Source organism: Nyctereutes procyonoides, unplaced genomic scaffold (genome assembly GCF_905146905.1).
Source record: "Nyctereutes procyonoides isolate TBG_1078 unplaced genomic scaffold, NYPRO_anot_genome, whole genome shotgun sequence".
Taxonomy (NCBI): Eukaryota; Metazoa; Chordata; class Mammalia; order Carnivora; family Canidae; genus Nyctereutes; species Nyctereutes procyonoides.
In genome coordinates, this window is record NW_026575126.1 from 52,507,768 (window position 1) to 52,529,972 (window position 22,205).

Genomic DNA, 22,205 nt, shown 5'->3' on the forward strand with positions numbered 1-22,205 from the left:
AACCTCCAAAGCATCTTCAAACTGGTAGGAACTTTTTCTGTCAAGTGACATTGTGAAAATAAATGTGTAAATGAAAACAAGATTTATGCTTTTCTTTCTTCTCTTTCATCTTTTCTCATCTACCAGTCTGAGAGTTGCTCAGTCCATGGAGACAGGAAATCAGGTTAGCACTCTTAAGTGGGCTACCCTCCCATCTGGAAATAGATTAGACAGAGGCACTAGGTGCCAAGCCTAGGGGGTCACGGGGATACTTTTATAGGTTTTCCATTTTTGTCGTACTGGTACACCAACATCTTGATACAATGTGAGTTGGCCGGCGAGATCCAGGGGCTACTTGTTATGGAAAAGTTATGGTTGGTGTAAAACTGTACAGGTTGCTTCTGGCACTTGAAGAAGGCCTTGAGCGTGGCAGCTGCCATTGTGCGGAACCTCTTACTGATGAAGCAGTAGAGGAAGAAGTTGATGGCTGTGTTCAGAAGGGCCAGCATGTTGGCAATGTCGGACATGATGTGCACCAGCCAGCGGTTTTGGATGGGCGCACCATAGAGGTGGTAGAGAATCATGATGATGCGGGGGGCCCAGAGTGTGGCAAAGATGGAGGTAATGGTGAACAAGATGGCAGTAGTTTTCCCTGTGGAGTAGCCACGAAGGCGAAAATTGCTTTTCCTCCTGAGTTTGTACACAATGATTGAGTTCAAGATGAAGAAGATAGAGCAGGGCACCAAGTACACAGTGAAGCAGTGAATCCAGATAAGGACATGATGCACAGAGGTACTTATGTAGTCTTCAGTCCAGATATTGGGCCACCAGTAGTAGGGGATGCTGGTCAGGAAGCAGGTGATGTAAACACTTACAATGACTTTTCTGGTGCGGGCTGGGTAGGAGACTGTGTGGTACTTGAGCGGGTGGCAGACGGCAATATACCGGTCAATGGTTAATGGAACAGTAATCCAAATGGAGGTGTGGATGGATGAGAATTCCAGCACTTCTATGATCTTATTGGCCACTTGAGGCAACTGCATATTCAAGATGAAATCTTCCAAGAGGAAATCCACAAACACAATGAAAAAGAGGACCAAGATGTCAGCAGCAGCAAGTGCCAAGAGATAGTTGTAGGAGGACTTCTGTCTTCTAGCTACCAGCTGAGACAGGATGATCACCGTCAGGATATTTGCTGTGGAGAGAAGAGAATCTGGTTTATCTCTGAAGTAGGATGACTTCATTGGCTACTACGGGGTTGCAGACATAAGCTTATGGGTACTCCCATGGAAGCCAAAGAGACCAAACCAATGCTTTTGAGGGACAATCTCCACATGACAAATTATATCTCCTACAAAGTTATATACTCGTATTATAGTTTATTTATTCCTCGCATAGTCATTGGAGGTGGTGCTACCATTGTCTTCATTTCAGAAATGAAACTGGGGGTCAGAGGGCTTTAGGAATTCACTTAGAGTCACAAAGTAAATGCTGAGGACAGGAACCAAATTTAGATCTCCTAATCCCAAATCCCATGCTCTCTCTTTTGTCTGAGTGTATGTAGGAAAATATGGGGTGGGATGGTTTTCCTTACTTCACATGTTTAGGTGGGAGAGGTCTTAAATCATGCAAGAGGTTACTCTTAAGAACCTTTTTGGAACTTGGATTTTAAGACCTTTCTTTTTTTTTATATAGATTTAGTATTGAAGGAGCAGAGAAGATCATGACCTTCAGATTAGTTTAAAGATAAATTTTATTTATTTTTAGAGTAGGTGCAGATGGTCCCCATTTTATGATGGTTCGACTTATGATTTTCCAACTTTACTATGGCGCAAAAGCTATAGGCATTCAGTGGAAAATGTATTTGGGATTTTGAATTTGGATCTTTTCCCGGGCTGGCGATATGCGTTATGATACTCTCTTGTTATGCTGGGCAACAGCAGCAAGCCAGGGCTCCCAGTTATTCACGTGATCATGAGCACTTAAAAGTGACACACTTACAACCATCTGTACCTGTACAACCATTCTGCTTCTCACTTTCAGTATGTATTCAATAAGTTACATGGGATATTCAACGCTTTATTATAAGACAGGCTTTGTGTTAGATGATTTTTCCCAACCGTAGGCTAATATAAGTGTTCTGAGCATAGTTAAGGTAGACTAGGCTAAACTATAATGTTCAGTAGGTTAGGTGAATTAAAGGCATTTTTAGTTTATGATAGGTTTACCAAGATGTAACTCCATCATAAATCGAGGAACAGCTGTAATCCACAATATAGTACATTATTAAAAATAATAACAGAGAGAAGTAAATTTTCCTTCTTGTTCTTCAACTACCCAAGTACCCCTCCCTTAAGGCAATCACAGTAATAAATAGTCTGTCCTTATATATGTCTATGTAATGCACGTATATAGTTTTTGAACAAAGAGTAGCAATTATTTTTTGGTATTCCAATTTTTTGGCAATCTATGCATATAATTCCTTTCTTTTTAAAAAAAAGTCTTTATTTATTTAAGTAATCTGTACACCCAATGTGGGGCTTGAACTCATAACTCTAACTTCAAGAGTCACACACTCTTCTGACTGAGCCAGCCAGGCACCCCTGAAAATGCATGCATATGATTTCTGATCATTTTTAAAAACAAATATCTTTCTGAATAAGACATGGTTGTTAGGGACTTTAAAGTGATATTCCAATGGGTAATATCTAGAAGTCATTCTGCACATTTAAGCTCATTAATTTTCACAGTCAACACTATTAATTCTATTTAGCAAAATTGTCAGAGAATTTATGTCCCTTTTCTGAAGTCCAGTGGCAGAGCTGGCATCTGGATCTCCCTTTCTCAATCTTACCTTTTAAAATATTATATAATAGTTCACTTATAAAATTGTCTTGTAATATATACATGCTGGTGCACTCACACTCAGATTAAACAAATTTTAACATTTTGCCATATTTGCTTCAGTTATTTTATTTTAAAATTAAATTTAATTTTTTAAAGATTTATTTATTTATTTATTTATTTATGATAGAGATAGACAGAGAGAGAGAGAGATAGAGAGAGAGGCAGAGACACAGGAGGGGGGAGAAGCAGGCTCCATGCTGGGAGCCCGACGTGGGACTCGATCCTGGGACTCCAGGATCATGCCCTGGGCCAAAGGCAGGCGCTAAACTGCTGAGCCACCCAGGGATCCCCTTAATTTAATTTTCTAAAAAGGCTTCATTTATCTGAGAGAAAGCAAGTGAGAGAGAAAGTATTAGCAGGGGGAGAGGCAGAGAGAGGGAGAGAAGCAAACTTCTTGCTGAGCAGGGAGCGTGATGTGGGGCTTGATTCCAGGACTTTGAGATTATGACCTGAGCCAAAGGCAGACTTAACCAACTGAACCACCTAGATGCCCCAATTAATTTAATTTTTTGAGAGAGAGTGCGAGTAGGGGGTGGAGGGAAGGCAGAGGGAGATGGAGAGAGAATCTTAGGTAGGCTCCAGTGTGGAGCTGGATGCAGGGCTCGAATTCAAGAGCCTTAGATCATGACCTGAGCCAAAAACAAGAGTCAGATGCTTAACCAACTGGTCCACCCAGATGCCCTATCTTTTCACTCTCCTGATAGTGTCCTTTGTTGTAAAATTTTAAAAATATGATGAGGAACATTCTTTATCTATCTATCATCTATCTATCATCTATCTATCTATCTATCTATCTATCTATCTATCTATCTATCTATCATCTATCTATCTATCATCTATTATCTATCATCTATCTATTATCTACCTACCTACCTACCTATTATTATTTATTTTTAATTTTAAAAAATATTGGGATCCCTGGGTGGCGCAGCGGTTTAGCGCCTGCCTTTGGCCCAGGGCGCGATCCTGGAGACCCGGGATCGAATCCCACGTCAGGCTCCCAGTGCATGGAGCCTGCTTCTCCCTCTGCCTGTGTCTCTGCCTCTCTCTCTCTCTCTGTGTGTGACTATCATAAATAAAAAAAAATTTAAAAAAATTTTAAAAAATATTTAATTTATTTATTCATGAGAGACACACATAGAGGCAGAGACACAGGCAGAGAGAAAAGCAGGCTCCATGCAGGGAGCCTGATGTGGGACTCGATCTCGGGACTCCAGGACCATACCCTGGGCCGAAGGCAGGCACTAAACTGCTGAACCATCCAGGGATCCCCTTATTTTTATTTTTTTAAAAAAGATTTTATTTATTCATTTGAAAAAGAGTGCACAAGCAAGAGGAGAGACAAGCAGACCCCCCGCTGAGCAGGGAGCCCAACTTGGGGCTCCATCCCAGGACTCCAGGACTCTGACCTGAGTTGAAGGCCGATGCTTAATTGAGCCACCCAGACTCAAAACAGCTTACACTATAGATACAATTAATGGTTTCCTTGAAATTGCCCCAGGCCTATTCTTTCCCCTCCCCTTTTGTTCTCTCTTTGGAGGCAACCACCATGCAGTAATCTTCAGGGCTGCATTTGCACACCCTTAATTTATAGTGAACTGTTCATTCAACAGGCTGCTTTTTCTACTCAACCTTATGTTTTTGAGACCTATTTTGTTAATACATGTAGCTCTCATTCACTCATTTTAACAGCTATATAGCATTCCATTGTATAAATTTACTGTGATTTATCTATTCACATATACATACGTAGAGATATATCTATACACATATACACACATCTCTATATATTTCTATATACATGCCTATTATAGAGACACACATGTACAAATATATATGCCTATATACACATATTATGTAGACATATGTGTGTATATATATATAACAATGTACATTTAAATTGGTTTCAAGCTTTTGCTATTAAAAACTGCTGTAGTTAACAACTTGAAATAGTTATATGTGAGAGTTTCTCTTGGGTAGTACATATATAGAAGTATATTTATTATGTTCTAGAGTATATGCACCTGTATCTTTTCCAGATTCAGCTGAATTGCTCTATAAAGTGGTTTTGGTAATTTACACTCCTAAAAACAGAGTATGAGAGTTCAGTTGCTCCATATCTTCTTGGTATTTGCTGCTGTCAGTTTTTTGTTTGTTTTTATTTTTAAGTCTGTGCTATTCTTGCTCTTGTTCAAGGCACTTTGAAATAACATTTTGCAGTGGTGAAGAGTTAAGGTCTGATTATATTAATTAGCCAAGATGCAAGCCAAGGAACTAACACCCATGCACTAAACCACTCTGCAATATTGGTAATTCAAGTAAGGGTGAGGGTACCATGCAGGCATATTACAGTGTATGCAAAAGAGAAAAATAATGAGTAAGTTCTACTTTAAGTCACTTTTGCGAAAAGATGTCCCATTAAAGCAAAGTTCTTTATATTTATAAACTTGAAATTTCAAAAGTTTATTCATGCATTTAGCAGTGTTTCTGTGCATTGACTACGAGTTATGCCCTGAGAGGAGATGTTGAACAAAATAGACATGAATGGTCTTATTTCATGGAGCTTAGAATCTTTTAGGCAAGAAAAATGTCAGCTGAAGAGCCATAGGAGAAAATGTATAATTGAAAGTTGCAAGTGCTATTAGTGATCAATAAAAGCTTTGCTGAGGAAATAATGTTCAAGGTAAAATTTGGAGAACCAGTAGAAAGTAAATAGGCAAAAAGAATGGTAGTAGAAAGTGTGTTTCAGGGAAACAGCACGTGCAAAGACCCTAAGGTGAGGAAAGCATGAAAGAGTTGGGTTTATAAGGAAAGCTTATATTGATTTTTACTCACTTTGTATACATTTTTGCATTTAGAGCTCTCTTTTATTAAACAGTCTTGCTATGTTCTGTTGAAAAGTGTTCCAAAATGTTTTATTCATTTGGAAATCTTTTCAAAAAGTATTTAGCATCTACCTTCTGTGTGCCTGGGCCCATGGTAGAAACAAGTTGGTATTGCACACATTTAGAATCTCCAAAGTATAGGAAAACACACAAGTAGCTAAGTATTAAAGAGATAAATAAGAACACATATAATGATACAAGAGGGCTAGTAAACAGATATAGAATGAAGGGTGAAGGATTTGCAGGAGGGTGTGTGTCAAAAGTTTGGCTGCTTTGATCTAATCGTATACAGCCACAGTTTCATAAACACAAGCTGTGAAATCAGGTCTGATGCTTACCTATCAAAGCTAAAAGTATCAGGACTTGGGATTAAGTATGTGGAGTCTGGGGCTGGGCTGCTGGGGTTTAGTCTTGGCTCTACTACTTATTGGCTCTTTGGCTTTGGGAAGATTGATTTGATCTCTCTACACTTCAGTTTCTTTCTTTATAAAATAGGATTAGTGAGACTATCTGCCTCAGAGGGTGGTTTTGAGAATTAAGTGAGATAATTTTTATAAAGCGGTTAGAACAGTGCCTGGCATGTGATGAGTTCTCAATGAATGACTGAGAGTCCACTCGTTCAGCAAATGTTAATAGAGCACTTACTATGTGCCAGGCACTGTAGGAGGTGTTGGAGATGCAAGGATTAGCAAAATGCACAAGCTCCCTTTTATCATGGTGCTTATTGTAGTGAGGGAGACAGACAATGAACAAATATAAAAATGTATGAGAATTTCAGATAGTGATACTATCCAAAATAAAACCCAGGGATGAGATAGGTTGATGGGAGATTATTTTTCAGATTGGAAAATGATTTGAGTTCAATTAAGGGTGAGGAGAAGGTATCTGCCATAAAAAGATCTGTGGGAAAAGGATTCTAGGCAGTTGGAATGGCAAGTGCAAAGGCCCTGAGGTGAGTGTAAGCACCGTATTCATGGAACTGAAAGAAGGCTTATCAGTCCTATTATCATCCCCATTTTAGAGATGAGGAAACTGAGGATTAGATTTTTAGGTAATTTTCCCAAAGCCGCATACTGAGTAACGTGGGGAGCCAGAGGTGACTCTAGTTCTGATGGTTTTTTTTCAATAAATTTATTTTTTATTGGTGTTCAATTTACCAACATACAGAATAACACCCAACATACAGAATAACACCCTCTGTCTGATGTTATGGGATATCAAGTTCTGTGTTATTTTTGGTCATAGGAAAGGCTTCTCAGCTGTAGGAAAGTGATTCCTGTTTCCTGGGTTGCCCCTGACTTAGAAAAGTACTGTCATTTCTCTCTCGTGTCCCTGCCGCACCTACCAGCCTATAAGGAGGCAGGAAGGACAAATACTGGATATATTCTGCAGGGAGTGACTCTTCACCACTGTCTCTTACTTTCCTATTGAATGCTATTTGAAGTGGGGTGCTAAAAAAATTCTCCATACCCAAACTCTTTAAAAATATTTCAGCCCCATCTAATTAATGCTTAAAGTCAGGCAAGTCATCATCTCCAAACGAAATTGCCAGGTATTCATATTTGACATTTTCTTAAGTTTCTAGTAATTGCCTCTCTTGAGAAACTAACTTGCAGACATTGAGTTTCCCATTTCTTTTGTACAGTTAGATTTGTCCCCAAGGCAATATCAAGCATACTTAGGAGATCCTTGGGATGAGAGAACATGTGTAAGCCACATAGACCTAGAGGGGAATGGAACGATGCCTGTGTATTGATTTTCTGAAAAAAGAAATGAGAAGGTAGTTTTCAACTCTTAAAGTTTGACATTTGCTATAATTACCCGCCTCAAAAAAATCCCTTCATTTCCACAATGGCACGTTTTTCCCCAAAGAAAAGGAATGTTGACAGGGTCTGTGTGCATTTATAATGGGCGAAAAAACAAAGAAACCCAAGTCATCACTGCCTGGATTTCTATTTCTCAGCTTTTCTCTCAAACTGACCTGCCCAAGACTCTGTTGTTGTAGAAACCCAAGCAAGCCCCAGTGAACTTCACAATCAAAATGTCAGTGCTTCTAAAAAGCAAATCTTTTCTGTCAATGGTGTCACTGGACAGGTTTAAGCTCCTGGGTAATAAATAGAAAGCCCATGTTCTGTGATTGCAAAGCTTCTTGGTTGTATTCTTGGGGAAATTCATTTCCCGTAATTTGTAGCTTACTGTGCTCAAGCTTCAGAGGATTTGGGGAGTGGCTGAAAGAACAACACAGGTTTGGCTGTCAGACCCCACCACTGAACCACTTACTGGTGCAGAGGGAAAGGGTCAGAGTTTTCCAGAGTTATTTTCTATGTTTGTGAGGACTATAAGGTCCCTGCAAGTTCCTTAGAAGAAGTAGCCAGAACAGAGCACTGACTGAGAATATTCTTTCTCTGTTAGTTCTGCTGTATTTCCTTTTTTTACTTTGAAAATTAGTTTTTTCAATAACAAAACACATGTAAAAGTTAATTATATCAGCATGTAATTATATTATTATTAGCTCACTTTCATTGAGCATTTACTTCTATCTCATACATAATACCACATTTAATCTTCATAACTACCTATCGAGGTTGGAACTATGATTTGAGAGTATCGAGGCTCAGAGAAGTTAAATAACTTGTTTCAGGTCACAAAGCAAGCAGGTGATGAGCCAGGACATTAAACTAGGCTTTGGCCTCCTGGATTTGTATATTTAACCACTACATTAGATATTGGAAAGTAAAAGTCTGCCCAAATCCCATTTTCCAAAGATACTTGTGATAGCTAGTCTCATAGAAGGTCCTTAATGAACCATACCTCTGGGTATTCATGCCTTTGGGTGGTCTCCTCTTCTTGAATTACTTTTGAACAATAGACTATGGCAGGAGTGACCCTGTATGACCAGGTCATTAGTAGGCCTTCTGAATACTTGTTCTTGAGATGTTCCATCTTGGAACTCAGCTATGAGAAGCCCAAGTCACATGGAAAGGCCATGTGTAAGACCCTGGTTGAAAGCCCTAGGTGATCTCATAGCTGAATCCAACATCAATTGTCAGCCATGGGAGTAAGCCATCTTTGATGTCCATCTCAGTGGAACCCCCAAGTGACTGCAGTTACTATAAATTATAAATATAATTAGTAATAATGATTACTGCCACACAATGAGATCATACAATAAAACTGTTGTGCAAGTTGATTTTTTTCAATTAGAAATAAATCATGGATTTTTTCTCTCCTATGTCAATATTATTCATGAAATATTCACCTATGGCTGGCCATTATTTATCTTATTTTTTAGCCACTAAGCATCTTTTTATATTCCTGTAGAATAAATTCTCAAAAGTAGAAATGCTAGTTTAAAGGAAAACACATTTTTTCCATCTTCCTCCCTCTCTCTCTCTTCCCCTCTATCTCTTTCTCCCTAAAAGGCAGCTAAGAGGCAAAAAGAAAAAGAACTCAAGTTGAAGCTGCAAAAAGATTTAGGTTAGACATCAAGAACTTTTTGATTGTAATAACGGCAGTTATGTGAACAGGAACAGGCCCCTGACACTACAGTTGCTCAGTTCATGAAGGTCTTCAGAAAAGAATAGAAAATTTCTTATCAGGGCTGATTAAATTCCTGAGGTTCCCTTCTGCAAATCCTCTTTCTCTACATCCTAAATTATGTTCTTATGCATTTCACCCCATTCAGCCACCATCCCTGGTGACTTAAAGGCATCTCTCCTCCTTACAGTTGTCTGTCTTTTGCACTAGAAGAGTCAGCCCTCAGTGTCCTACAGAAGCACATGGATCCCTGACATTATAAGTGATTCCAGTGATGTTATTTTAGCGGTTCCTGGGAGATGCTCCAAGGACAGATTTCTAGGGGAAGCAATGTTTAAGCCTCCCAGGGAAGAAGTCAACACTGCCCTTGTTTAGATCAGCTGGGGAGTGAATTGTATGATGGGCATTGCCTCTTGGAAGTTAGAATCTTCCTCACAGTTACCTGTTCCACTCTGGATCTTGGGGCAGAGGAAGAGGAAATAAAGTGTGATGCTGACAAGATTTAATGTTCAGTCTTTTTTGGCCTTTGTGGAAGGTACCAGAAAATCTTCAGGAGGCTCTGCCCCAAGGGCTCCTAGGAGAGGAGCAGGGAAGGATTTCCCTGAGGGCAGCTTTCTTACCTTATGTTTCCAACCTCAGGCACTGCTAGCTGGCCAGGGGCCCCCTTGTTTCCTCATTGTTCCACTTGCCTTGGTGCAGAAGCTTGGGAATGTGAATGTCTTTCCAACATCTGGTTATCAGGGGCATGAAACTGCGGACTAGTGAGGCGGAGGTCAGGTAGTATTTCCCCACCCCTTCCAGATCCTGGGAGGGCTCTGAAAAGTCACTTGGTATTTGTTGTTGTTGTTGTTTGTTCTTTCTTTCTTTCTTTCTTTCTTTCTTTCTTTCTTTCTTTCTTTCTTTCTTTTTTTTTTTTTTCTTTGCAAGCTGAAAGTCACCCAAAATATCCAGGTATATAAGAACCTACCTTAGTTGGAAGAAGTTGTGTAGTGGTTAATCTCTCTGAGCCTTATTTCCTATATCTGTGAAATGGGCATCATAATAAATATACCCTCACGGGTTGTTATAAAGATATATGAAATAACGTGTGAAATGCTTAGCATAGTTTTTGGTACATAGTGAGCACTCAGTAAATGTTACCTATTGTTACTTATTACATCTGGCCAGTGCAGTTCAGCAGAGGATTACTGATCTAGAGTTCAGACCCTGTGCTGGAAGTAGAGATGAGTCAGAGAGAGTCTGAGTTCTCTAGGAATCCCAGAGAAGATTCTAGTTTTCCTCCATGGATCATTCCAGGCACTAACAACCCTGTCACCCTATCTGAAATGCTTCATTGCCTCTAACCTGATCCCTCTAGCTGCAGCTCTATTCCACCCCTTACCCACCCTCCCCCTTTGTTTCTCTGCTCAGTAGCCCTTAAGAGCCATTATTACAGGATGATTCAGTTGTCTTTTGCTTTCTCTGAAATAGACTTTGTTCTTTCAAAATTTTGTTTTTATTTTGATAGCTCTTTCATTTTCTTTGTAGCTTTATATTTTTCTTGTGGAGACCCCTATTTGTCACTACCTTTAGCACTGGAGTGGATTCTTTTCAAAGGTAGGGGCAGTATTTCCTTTCTTTCTAGGGTCCCTTGTGAAGGGTGATTGCATAGCCCAGAGGTTGGAATGGCAAAACATGGTTCATCTTCAATCGATTGGTAGTGGCTATTGCATGCCCTGTTGAAAAATATTCTAAAGCTGGACCTGGGTTTAGTAGTGCTGGGATGGATTAGTGATATCTGTCATGGTGGAATGAAGGCTGTGGATTTGCCGGAGGGACTTGGGCTGTGGGAAGGTGGTCCAGTCTTACTGGTTTTCCCAGAACCTAACAAAGCAGCAGTTTCCATTATATACCAGAACAAGTTGAGACCTAGTAAGCCTGCCCATTGCAGATGGATAGTCAGCAAGAGCTAAGATGATTGCCAAGGCAGTCTGACTCAAGGCAATGGGGAAAAGTGAGTTAGTAACTGGCTGGTCATCACATTCATCTGGGCTGATCGGTTGGCATTCTCTTGACTGAAAAATTGGTTTTGACTTTTTGACTAGGAGCAGTGTCTTTGGGTAACCATGACAACTTCTAGGTCTCAAGTTAGCCAATAGACTCAAAAGTTTTCAAACCATACTTTTCCATGCCAAAATTGATTTTCTTATGACTACCATGCATCGAACACCTACTATGAGTCTGGTGGCTCTGTATGGATGAGGTGATTTTGGGGGGGGCATTCACTGATGAATAGTTTTACTTTAAAAGTTATGTGTTTAGTTTAAAGGATATTAGAGAAATGTTATTTAGGGTAGTGATAAAAACCTGCTTATAAAATAAGTTAAATATATTTAAAAATGAATTGATTTAAATAAAATGGTAAGGGGGACATCTGGGTGGCTCAGTGGTTGAACGTCTGCTTTCAGCTCAGGTTGTGATCCCGGGATCCTGTGATCGAGTCCCGCATCGGGCTCCCACAGGGAGCCTGCTTCTCCCTCTGCCTGTGTCTTTGGCTCTCTCTGTGTGTCTCATGAATAAATAAAATAGAATTGTTAAAAAAATAAAGAAAATTGTAAGGAAAATGTAGGCTCTGGTCTCTATTTTACAGATGAGGAAATTGATAAAGAGATGGTTAGCCACTTGCTCAAGATGGCACAGCTGATAAGTCAAAGAAGTATTCTGAAAGCCCTCAGGGGTACCATCCTGGGTCAGGTCCCATAATAAGTAATGGAAGCAGCTGTGTTTTCTCAGCTCTAGGGTTTGTCACAAAGACAGACAGGGATGGGGCTTGAGCCATCTCTCTAGCAGATGCAGAGCACAAGACTTACCAGAAAGACTTACAGGCTCCTTAAAATCACATGCATGTAATATGGAGTTTGGAATAGCTGGTTTAGCACCCACATCTGCTCCATTCTAGCTGGCATTCTTGAGCAAGTAACACCAGGAGCTTTAGCTTCCTCCTCAGTAAAGTATGGATAAAAGTCATGTCTGGTTTGGAGGGTTGTTGGGGATCAGAAGTCACATGCATAAAGCTCTTAGCACAGAGCCTGGCACAAGCAGAGTAAGTGGCCATGGTTAACATGTGTGAGTGTGATGACCAGTGGTGAACTGAACTATGCGAAGGCCTGACATGGAGGAAGAAGCATTGGCAAGTCTAGGCAGGGGATTCTCCTGGTGAATTTCTTGAGGATGGGAGAGCTGGTCTCAGAAAAGACCTCTGACTCATTTGTGCTCTATCAATGAAAGTGTCCCTAACACTGCTGTCTGATACACTTGTGAAAGTTGTTAATGTAGAGTAGACCCTAAATGTTCTCATAACAAGGAAAAAAAATCTTTGTCTTTCTTTTCTTACTGTAGCTGTTTGAGGTGAAGGATGATAAGTAAGCTTATTATGGCTATGATTTCATAATATATGTAAGCCAAACCATTAGGCTCCACACTTAAATTTACATAGCCATGTAGGTCAATTATATCTCGATAAGACGGGGGAAAATGTGTGCCTTGGCATCCCAATTCTGTTAGGATATGCCTCAGGTTTCAATTGGGTTCTGACATAGTCTTCTAAGTGTCTGTGGAAAAGCCACTTCCCTTTTCAGGACCTCAGTTTCCAGATCTGCAAAATGAACCTATTACTAATAAAAAAATAATATAGTATCATAGCTCACATCTAGTGAAGAGTGGTAGTTTGACAGGCACGGAAGACAAGGAAGGGCTTTTCAGGGAGAGTGAACTGCCTGTGCAAAGGCAAAGAGGAACCAGACAGGAAGACCCACCACCATTTTCTCAGGGCCCTTGACAGACATGAGTGCCCACTGTGTGTCAGGTCCTGAACCCCTTCCTTCATCTTCATGAAGCACTTCTCAGATCTGTAATATCAAATATCATCTAATATAATATCTAAAATTAAACATCCAGTATTTAATATTTACTAATAAATTAGATACTCTTTTCTTCCCTTTATTTTAGAATAAGAAAGACTGAAGATTTGAGAGGTTGGTTGCTAAGGAATCAAATGCCTCTTCTAGTTCTCTTGTTCATAGATACTCATATATTATATAGGTTATGTTAGAGCCAAGCATATTTAGTAATAGCTGGTCCCCTCTATCAAGTATTTACCATGTGCAGCTCACTTGTTAGACATTTTACTTGCTTTAAATTGAATCCTCACATGACATTAATAGATGTATACTATTAATATCCCCATTATAGGGATGAGAACACTGACGCTCAGTGAATTAAGAAACTGGTCCAATCAGACATCAAGTGTGTGCTGGACTCAGGATTCAAAAACAATTTATTAGACTTTAGAGCCCGTTTGACACACGTGCTTGTCCAGATGCTTCTGTAATTAGCTCTAGTGAACTGACCATTATATAGAAATAGGTCAGTTTGTTCTATCTCTTTCTTCCTTTCTTCTTTTTTTTTTAATAGTGTGTATCAGCTGGCACTCTCCATTGCCCCTTCTAATATTGGATGATGCTCCCCACTGGCTAATTCTCCCTTGTATTTGTCCCAGGTGCTCAGTTTCGGCCCACAATGCACAAACCCTGACTTCCAGCTGGTGACTGCCTTGCACAAAGGATGCTCATTTGTTTGTGCTGTTTAGTGGACCCAGGGTGATGGGCATTGGGTTCCAGGGGACCAACAGGAAGTCAGAGGCTTCTGGACTCTTCATCTGGAGTTCACTGGGGTGTCAGAGGCTAATTGTGGCTCTGCTCGGAGTTGTCGCTGTTTGATTAAATATCTTGTGCTAAGCACCATCCATCTGCCTCCCAATGGCTGCCAGGGGTAGGTATTTTTAGCTTCGGGCAAATAGCTTATCAATTGTGCATACAAAACGCAGTCAACACAAAGCCTTCATTTTCTGTTGCCTGTCTTCTTCCGTGAAGGCAAGGATAAAGGAAGAATTAAATGAAGTTGGCACTCACTTATTCATTCAACAAACGTTTTCCAAGTTGCCCACCATGAGCTAGGCACTATGCCAGACATGGGTGATGCAGCTATGCGGAAATATACAAATGGATCGAGTCCACAAGGAGCTTGCAATCTATGTTGACCAAGTAGAATTCTGTTCTGCTACCTACTAGCTATGTGGCCTTGGGATAAGTCACACATTTCTCTGGGCCTTCTAGCATTCAAAAAGCATATGCTGAGTGTGTGCTATGTGCCATTCGTAGTGCTGAGGCGGTTGATGAGGGGAGGCAGATGTTTTCCTGCTAGCAAGACAGTGAGAAAGACAAAGAGTTTGTATGACCAAGCAGCAAGTGTGAAGGAGGCTGACCCAGGCATTTTCTTAGGCCCACAGAGAGTGTCAACAAGACCCACCACAGGAGGGGACCAGGGAGACGGGCACTCCAACATCCAGGAATGGCATGAGCTGAGGAGGCAGGATTGTGGGCAACATAGTCAAGAGCTAGGAACATAATAGGTATAACAGATAAATTAAATGAATAATTCTTCAGCCAATGATCCATGCTGTCATTCTAGCCTGAAGGCTTCTCTTCTTAGGGGCCACTTCCTAGGGACAGCTGGTTGCCCTAAAGCTAAGGATGTGTATAAATGGCAGCAATTAGCTGGCGACTTTGTACCTCCAGCTGCTTTCCAGTATTAGGTCTGCATCAAGGGTCTCTAACCTAAAGAAAGGAAAGGCAGTAACATCATATTAGGAAAAAGCCCAAATATCACTAATATATAGGATCTAGAGCATGTTGCTATAATTAATCTACCTACCTGTGGTTCCATTGCTATAAACACCACTGAAGCTGACCACAACTGTATTGCCTTCCATTCTGAGGATTAGAGAGGTATTTCTGGGACTCCCAAAGTCATTCCAGAAAGACAAGGACAAAGAGAACAGATTCCAGAGCCAGACTGCTAGAGTTCAAACCTGCCTCTGCCACTTTTTAGCTGTGCCATCCTGGGCAATTTATTTAACCTCTCTGTGCCTCAGTTTGCTCATCTATAAAACAGATGATGGTATGGTACTCATCACAGGCTTCTGTGAGCGTTAAAAGAATAAATATAGGGAAAATGCCTAGCATAGTCCTTGATACCATACATGCTATATACATTTTATCATCATTACTATTAGCCAGGTAGAAATCTCAAAGGGCAGGGAGTGTGTCTGCTTTGCTTATCATTACTAATATATTTCCAATCTCTTACACAGTTTCTGGCATGCAGTAGCTGCTCAATAAATTTCTGTTGAATTGAATGACTAACTACAAATATAGATTAACACAACATCATAGACATGCAGAAGCGCCGGTTAACAGTTTTAAATAGACTGGAAGATTACTAAGGGTTTACTGCAGAAAAGGAGTCAGGTGATGTGATCAAGGGCAATTGGAAATTAATTTAGTGTTCATTGTGAGAGAGATCTTTTAGAGACTATCATTCTCTTCTGAAGAGATTTTGTGCCAAAATCTTCCATGTGAATCCAATTCAGTTCAACATAAATTTAGTGATGTCCAACTATGTGCCAAGCCTGGAATAGGCTCTTGAGAGTATAAGACCCATTCCTTGGGCTCAAGGTGCTCAGAACTTACTGAATAAATCATACCAAGGCAGCATGGGAAGTCATTTTAAACTTGCTGCTCTCCCATCAATGCCATAGGGCATAGGGCTCTATGCCAGGGTTTGAAAACTCAAATGGCAATAGGCCAGGCAGGTAATATCAATGTGTGAGGTGGGCATGCAGGGGCCTTTAATGAACTGGATAGTTTGTGCCCCCTTTAAGAGGCTAGCCACTATTTACTTCTTTCTGGTGGTTTCCCATGAGGGAATGACCATCTGTGGCCAGGTCTTCCAGTGTTTCAGAAGAGGCTTGCAAACACATAAACACACACACACACAGACACACACACAGTGTGGCCTAAGGGTAGCTGGTTTGAAACCTCTGCTCTATATCCAAAATCTTTGCATGACCAACCTGATACCTCTCACACCATCAGCTCCCTCTGCATGCAAATGCACCTTGCTCTTCACTTTACGAGCTATTGCCTGAATGCACAGCACTCTTTCTTTCCTTCATAGCATTGCATGGGCTATTTCTTTTGCCTGGGATGCCTTCTCTGCCTACAGCTCTTAGGCTGGTAGAATTTTTATTTTTAAAGCCTTCCCTGATTGCAGTGCTCTGAGTCAAGCACCTCATTGGCTAGAGTATTTAACACGTTTTTATAATGATCTTCTTCAAAATCTTTATCACCCATTCACTGGGAGCCCTTGGAAGGCAGGGGTTGTATCTCTTTTCTCTGAACCTTGAAGATTTGTAGGGTAGTCAAAGAGTATGTATTCCATCAACGTTTGTGGAATAAGAGTGACGGATGGATGATGGATGGATGGATGGATGGATGGATGGATGGATTTCCCCCATGGCATTCTCTGTGGAACATCTATCTGCTTGCTGTCACTTCTGTGGTATTACATTATACGCATGATAACTTGATCTTATCCCATCTCTCTGCTTTCTTCTCTCCAGACCCAATCTCTCTAGGTAACTAACTTCTTGGGAACTTTTTCCTTTTACCTCCTATGGTGGCGGATGGATCTGAGTTCACAGCCCCCATTTACTTGCCTGAACATGATACTTAATCAGTTTCCTTATCTGTGTAATGAGGACAAGAACATTTCCCCCAAGGGCTTGTTAGGAAGACTGAGCATTTATACCATGCCTTGCATGTAGTACTCAAAATATTATTTGTTTGTTCACTGAGTGTGATAGTCTGTTTCTTCCATAGAGCATTGACCCTTTCCTTTTTTGAATAGTGGAGAGGTTAAGAGCACTGATTCTGAAACCAGGCTCTGTGGGCTTGAACCCCATTTCTCAATTTCTTGCTTTGTGATCTTGACTAAGTTTCTTAAATACTCTGTGCCTTAATGTTCCTTATCTGTAAAATGGGGATAATACCTGTTTCATGGGGTTCTTGTAGGAACTAAAGCAAATGCTTGGAAGGATACCTGTTACATAGTGAGTGCTCAATAAATGTAATATTTGTTGCTCATCAGTCCAACCCAAGAGATTCTGGAGTGAGTCTCTCTCTCTCTCTCTCTCTCTCTCTCTCTCTCTTTTGCATTAACACAGACTACTCAGGCCAGCCTCCCTCCCCTTCCTTCTATCACAGATACTGACTTCCTGCTGTGTTCAGGCACCTTGCTGCAGCTGTGGATATCATGGTAAATGAGAAAAAAATGGTTTCTTCCTTCTTGGAGCTTCTAGCCTGGCAGAAGCCAGATAAATACCCAGACAGAAGCTCCTCAACAGCAGAAGACAGCATGCAATGGGAGCACTTAAGAAGGGGTAACAATCTAACCTAGAGGATCATGGAAGACTTCTTGAAGGAAGTGGTATGTGTGCAGTGACAGAGGAATAGGAACCAGTCAAGTGATTGGGGAGCAAAGTATGCCAACAAGAGGGAACAGAATGTGCAAAGGCCAAGAGATAAGAGAGACAGAATGGTTGTTAGAGCATCTAGAAGTTCAGCATGGAATGGAGATCATAGGCTGGAGGCTTATGGGATAGATTCCAGGCTGCAGATATGTCTTTAGGATTTTCTGATTTAGTTGTCATATATACAAATTGGGGTTTTTCATGTCTAGTTGAAGATTTGAGCTTCTTTTAAAAATCAGGAGAGGCCACCTGGGTGACATTTCCATGTGGGGGTGTCATGCAGCTTAACCAGTCCTCACCGGACCTCATTCATTTATGTCCTCTGCCTGCCCCTGTCTGGAGAAAGAGCTGGGGTGGAGGAAGCCCTGGCTGGGAAAGAGGTACAGAAGTAGCAGCATCCAATTTGAATGATTCAAACAGCTTTGCAGCCTAGTTTGAATTGAAATTGTCCTGAGGAAATGGAGATTCTTTGAAGGACTTTAAGCATTAGGGGTTTTACTAAGTAAGATGTTTGTTATTTCTATATCAAACCACAGACATCCGGGGAGCAGGGGTAGGGGGAGGTAAAGAACAGAAGGTCCTTTATAAACCTCACTGAAACTTTTAAGCATGGGTTGTATTGTAGCTTCCTCATGTATAAAATTTGACAGGAGCCATCAGAAATGCTTGAGAGGTAATATCTTCCTGCATAATGTGTCCCCCTTTCCCTTCTTGGGCTGGTAGGAGAAGGTTCTATGGGATCTGGCTGTTTAAGAACACTGGAGAATCCCCTGATGCACACCATCCTGCTGCATGCTCTCCAAGGCCACTGTCCTGATGATGTTCTGTTCCACCATGGGGCCTGCATTCACCCAGCGGATGCAGGGTTGAAGTGGCAACACCTATGTCAGGGGATGGGGACAGACAGGGAACAGGCCATGCCCAGAAGACAATGTCTAATTACCTGGGGGCCTCGGGAAGCAATTTTCTCTTGTTGGAGAAATTGGTTTTTGTGCCTCCAGCCCATGCACACAGCTGAACGACATGTAGGTCAAGGAGGCATAATTATATGGAAATGGTTTTGTGTTTGGGAACTTCTAAAAATCTACCTCTGCACACTGGGAGATGGCAGAGAGAGTAGCTTCCACCCTGCCCAAGTGGGGTTCAGCAGTGGAGGATGGCTTGATTCCTCGTGACTTTGGAGGACTCTCTTTCTTTTCTGGCTTTGAGATGCATGCCTGAATGTCATAGAGAAAAAGAAGCAATGCCCTTTTGGCATGCTGGTGATGAGCATGGCCACCGGATCTAGATCTGACATGTTCTTGCTGTGTGACCTTGGGCAAGTTACTTAACTTCTCTGTGCCTCCATTTGCTCATCTGTAAAATGGAGCTGATTGTGAGGACTAAGTTAATGCATAGAAAGTGCTTAGAAGAGTGTAGGCTTCCCAGTAGACAGCACTGGAGCTGCCTCCCTATCCATCCCATTTCACTCAGCACTCCTGCCTACCCTATGTCCCAGCTGAGAGGAATCACTGTACCTGAAGCTCCCCAAACAAGCCATATTCTCTCCAGCCTTTGATCCTTCAACTATGCAGCCCCTCTTTCTATAACTCTCCCCCCATCCACTTCATCTGGACAGCTCTTGCTCTTGACTCTCCATGAGCCAGCGTGTCCAGGCCCCATGCTGTACCCTTTGCTTATACAAAACAAACTGTTTTTCTTTCTCCTCTGAGCAGAAATATTATTTCTAAAAGAGAACGGGGAGTGTCAGTAGGAAAAGCAAGTGATTTTTTTCCTTCAAAAATAAGAGAATATGTAATAATAGCAATAATAGCAGTAATGATGACGAGAAATGTGTACCTTCTTCTCCATAAGGGAAGTGGTCTTAATAATGAAAATAATAGCTTCCATTTAGCAATTATTATATGCCAGAAACTGATACATGGTTTGCACTTAGTTCTGCTACTCCTCTCATTTTTAAATTATTATTAGATCCTTTCTATAGAGGAAGGAATTTAGTTTAGAGACTTGCCTAAGTGTACATAGCTACTAAGTCACACAACCAGAATTTAAACTCAGGTCTGTCTATCTACAAAATGTTAACTGTTAGACTCTTTAAGAAGGCAGAAAGGCTTGGGGCCATTGCTTCCAATGACACCTAAGTCAGCTGCAGGACAGGACTTGTGCCTAATTGCCTGCTAGTCTACCCTGACATGGTCACCATCACCGCACGCTTCCTGCTCCAGGATGCTGGACCTTCTTTACTGCCCTAGGGAAAAAGGCCTTTCCCTGCCTGCCTAGGGTTTCCCAGAATAATTAGGACACTCCTTGGTTGACCAAGGAAGGGATGGGCTGCTTTCTTGGCAGAGGGAACCACAAGTGCAAAATCATGGAAGTGTGAAAGCATGCTTTGTTTGCAGAACCGTAAAATGACAGGCTTGGCTGGCGTGCAGACCAGAGGGAAATGAAGGATGAGAAATCATGAATCCAGTGTGATAACCTCAGTGAAATTGCTCTGTAAACTCCCAAGGTTGTTGTGGGGACTGAAGGAGACAACGCTTGGGAAGCAGCTTCACAAACTGGAAAAAGCGTTAGACAAATGTTAATTATCACAAATTATTTCACAGGTAGCCTGATTGGTATCAGGAGCAATATAGCAGAAAATTAAAATATCTGGTAATTTCTCTTGAATCCACGTTTTCAAAAAGCATTCATAAATGAAAAATTCTAATTTCATTGCTCTCGTCTCCTTTTTTTTTTTTGGATGAATAGATTGTAAAAGATTTCAGAAGCTAATAAAAATTTAGTCAATTTCCTGGTCATTATCAATTATACTGCCAGGTTTTGAGACTTGCAGTAATTTATTGTTGCCCACTGTAAAACTACATCAGCTAATTCTTGATCCAAATATCTTGGAATCACCTCGTCTTTTCTCTTTCCTTGGTCACCCTGATGCTGGGGGCTCTCAGAAGGTAGGTCTGTATCTGTCTCATTTTGGGCTACATTCTTAGTCACTAGTACAGTACCTAACACACGGTAGGTACTTGACAAATATTTGCTTCATGCAGCATTGAGCCTAGGTATCATTATATTACACCCGAGTTACTGCAGGAACTTAGCTCTGCTTTGGCCCCTGCCCCTCTGTTTCTGAAGCAATCTGTCTGCATTTGCTCTAAAACTCAATCCATTTTCCTCATTCTAATACTGATTTAACCAATATTAAATATTAAAGCTGTTAACAAAGAATCCAGATCTATAATTTAGCCAAAATGATAAAATAGGAAACTAAAATAAAACATATAACTATTCGAGAAGGCATCATCATTATTATTTGCTGATTATATAATAGTATGCTTATAGAACTCAAGAGAATTAGTTGAAATGTTGTTAGAACCCCGAGAGTCCTCAAGGGGACCAAAGCCCAAATATAATAGCAATAGTTGACTACACAATGGAATGGGAAGGAGATTATATTCCTGAGACTCTAAGTGTCAACACCCTCAGAGGCTACCCTTCCAGCAGAGGTGAAAGGAATGGCATCTTTTTCAACCTTGGGCTGCACTTTGTCTCCTGGATCCCCAGCCAGTCCGGCTTCAGTCCAAAGTCTTCCAAAATCTCTCACAAAACTGTTCTGCTAGCTCTGGTTCTTACCAGTGCAAAAATACAGCTCAAGCCCAGTCAACCTGATGGGAGAATTAGATGCCACCCCCATTATCATGCTCATACTGCTCTCAAGGAAGAGTTTCTACCCGATTCCTGATTCCTACCTGATTCTACCTCCAACATGGGCAGCCTTTACAATTTAGTAACTTGAAGATCAGTGCCTCAATCCCCCATCTCCATTTCAGTGGAATGGATCATGGCTTGCGTTTTTTTTTTTTTTTTTAAGATTTATTTATTAGAGACTGAGTGTGAGTAGGAGGAAGGGCAGAGGGAGAGCGAGAGAGAGACTCTTAAGTAGACTCCCCACTGAGTGTAGAGCCTGAGGTGGGGCTCAATATCCCCATCCTGAGATTACAACCTGAGCTGAAATCAAGAGCCATATATTTAGCCAACTGAGCCACCCATGGACCCAAGATTGTAGATTTAATGAAGGCACCAACTGGATGATCTTGGAACCAAAGAACTGGCCTGACCAAAAGCACTAATAGTTCTTCAGCTGAGCAGATGGCTACACGCTCCTGCTCCTGATGTCTGGAGCAAAAGCCTGGCTTTGCCATAGCACTGACTGTGTGACCGCACTTAACAGCCTACCAGGTGCCTCATTTTCCTCATCTATAGAATCGGGTAATAATAGTACCTACTTCATGGGGTTAGAAGGATTAAATTAGTTAATCCATGGGAAGTGCTTGGATCACTGCCCAACAGGTAGCAGGCATTCCATTAATGTTAATTATAATTATGTAAATGGCTATTAGTTTAGTTTCTGGCATCAAGGCTTCAGTAATTGTACAACCCAAGCTTCAGCCATGGATATTACTACATGGGGGAATGTGGTGGTTGAGGCA

The 22,205-nt window shown here is 41.1% G+C and overlaps 1 protein-coding gene across 1 annotated transcript in view; it reads right to left on the reverse strand.

The window, feature by feature from the left end:
* Nucleotides 1–239: 239 nt before the first annotated feature.
* GPR139 (G protein-coupled receptor 139) overlaps nt 240–22,205 on the reverse strand; it is a 39,192-nt gene continuing 17,226 nt past the window's right edge. Inside the window, exon 2 of the mRNA XM_055339497.1 lies at nt 240–1,174. Within this exon, the coding sequence (XP_055195472.1) occupies nt 240–1,174 (935 nt within the window). The remainder of the gene's footprint in view (nt 1,175–22,205) is intronic.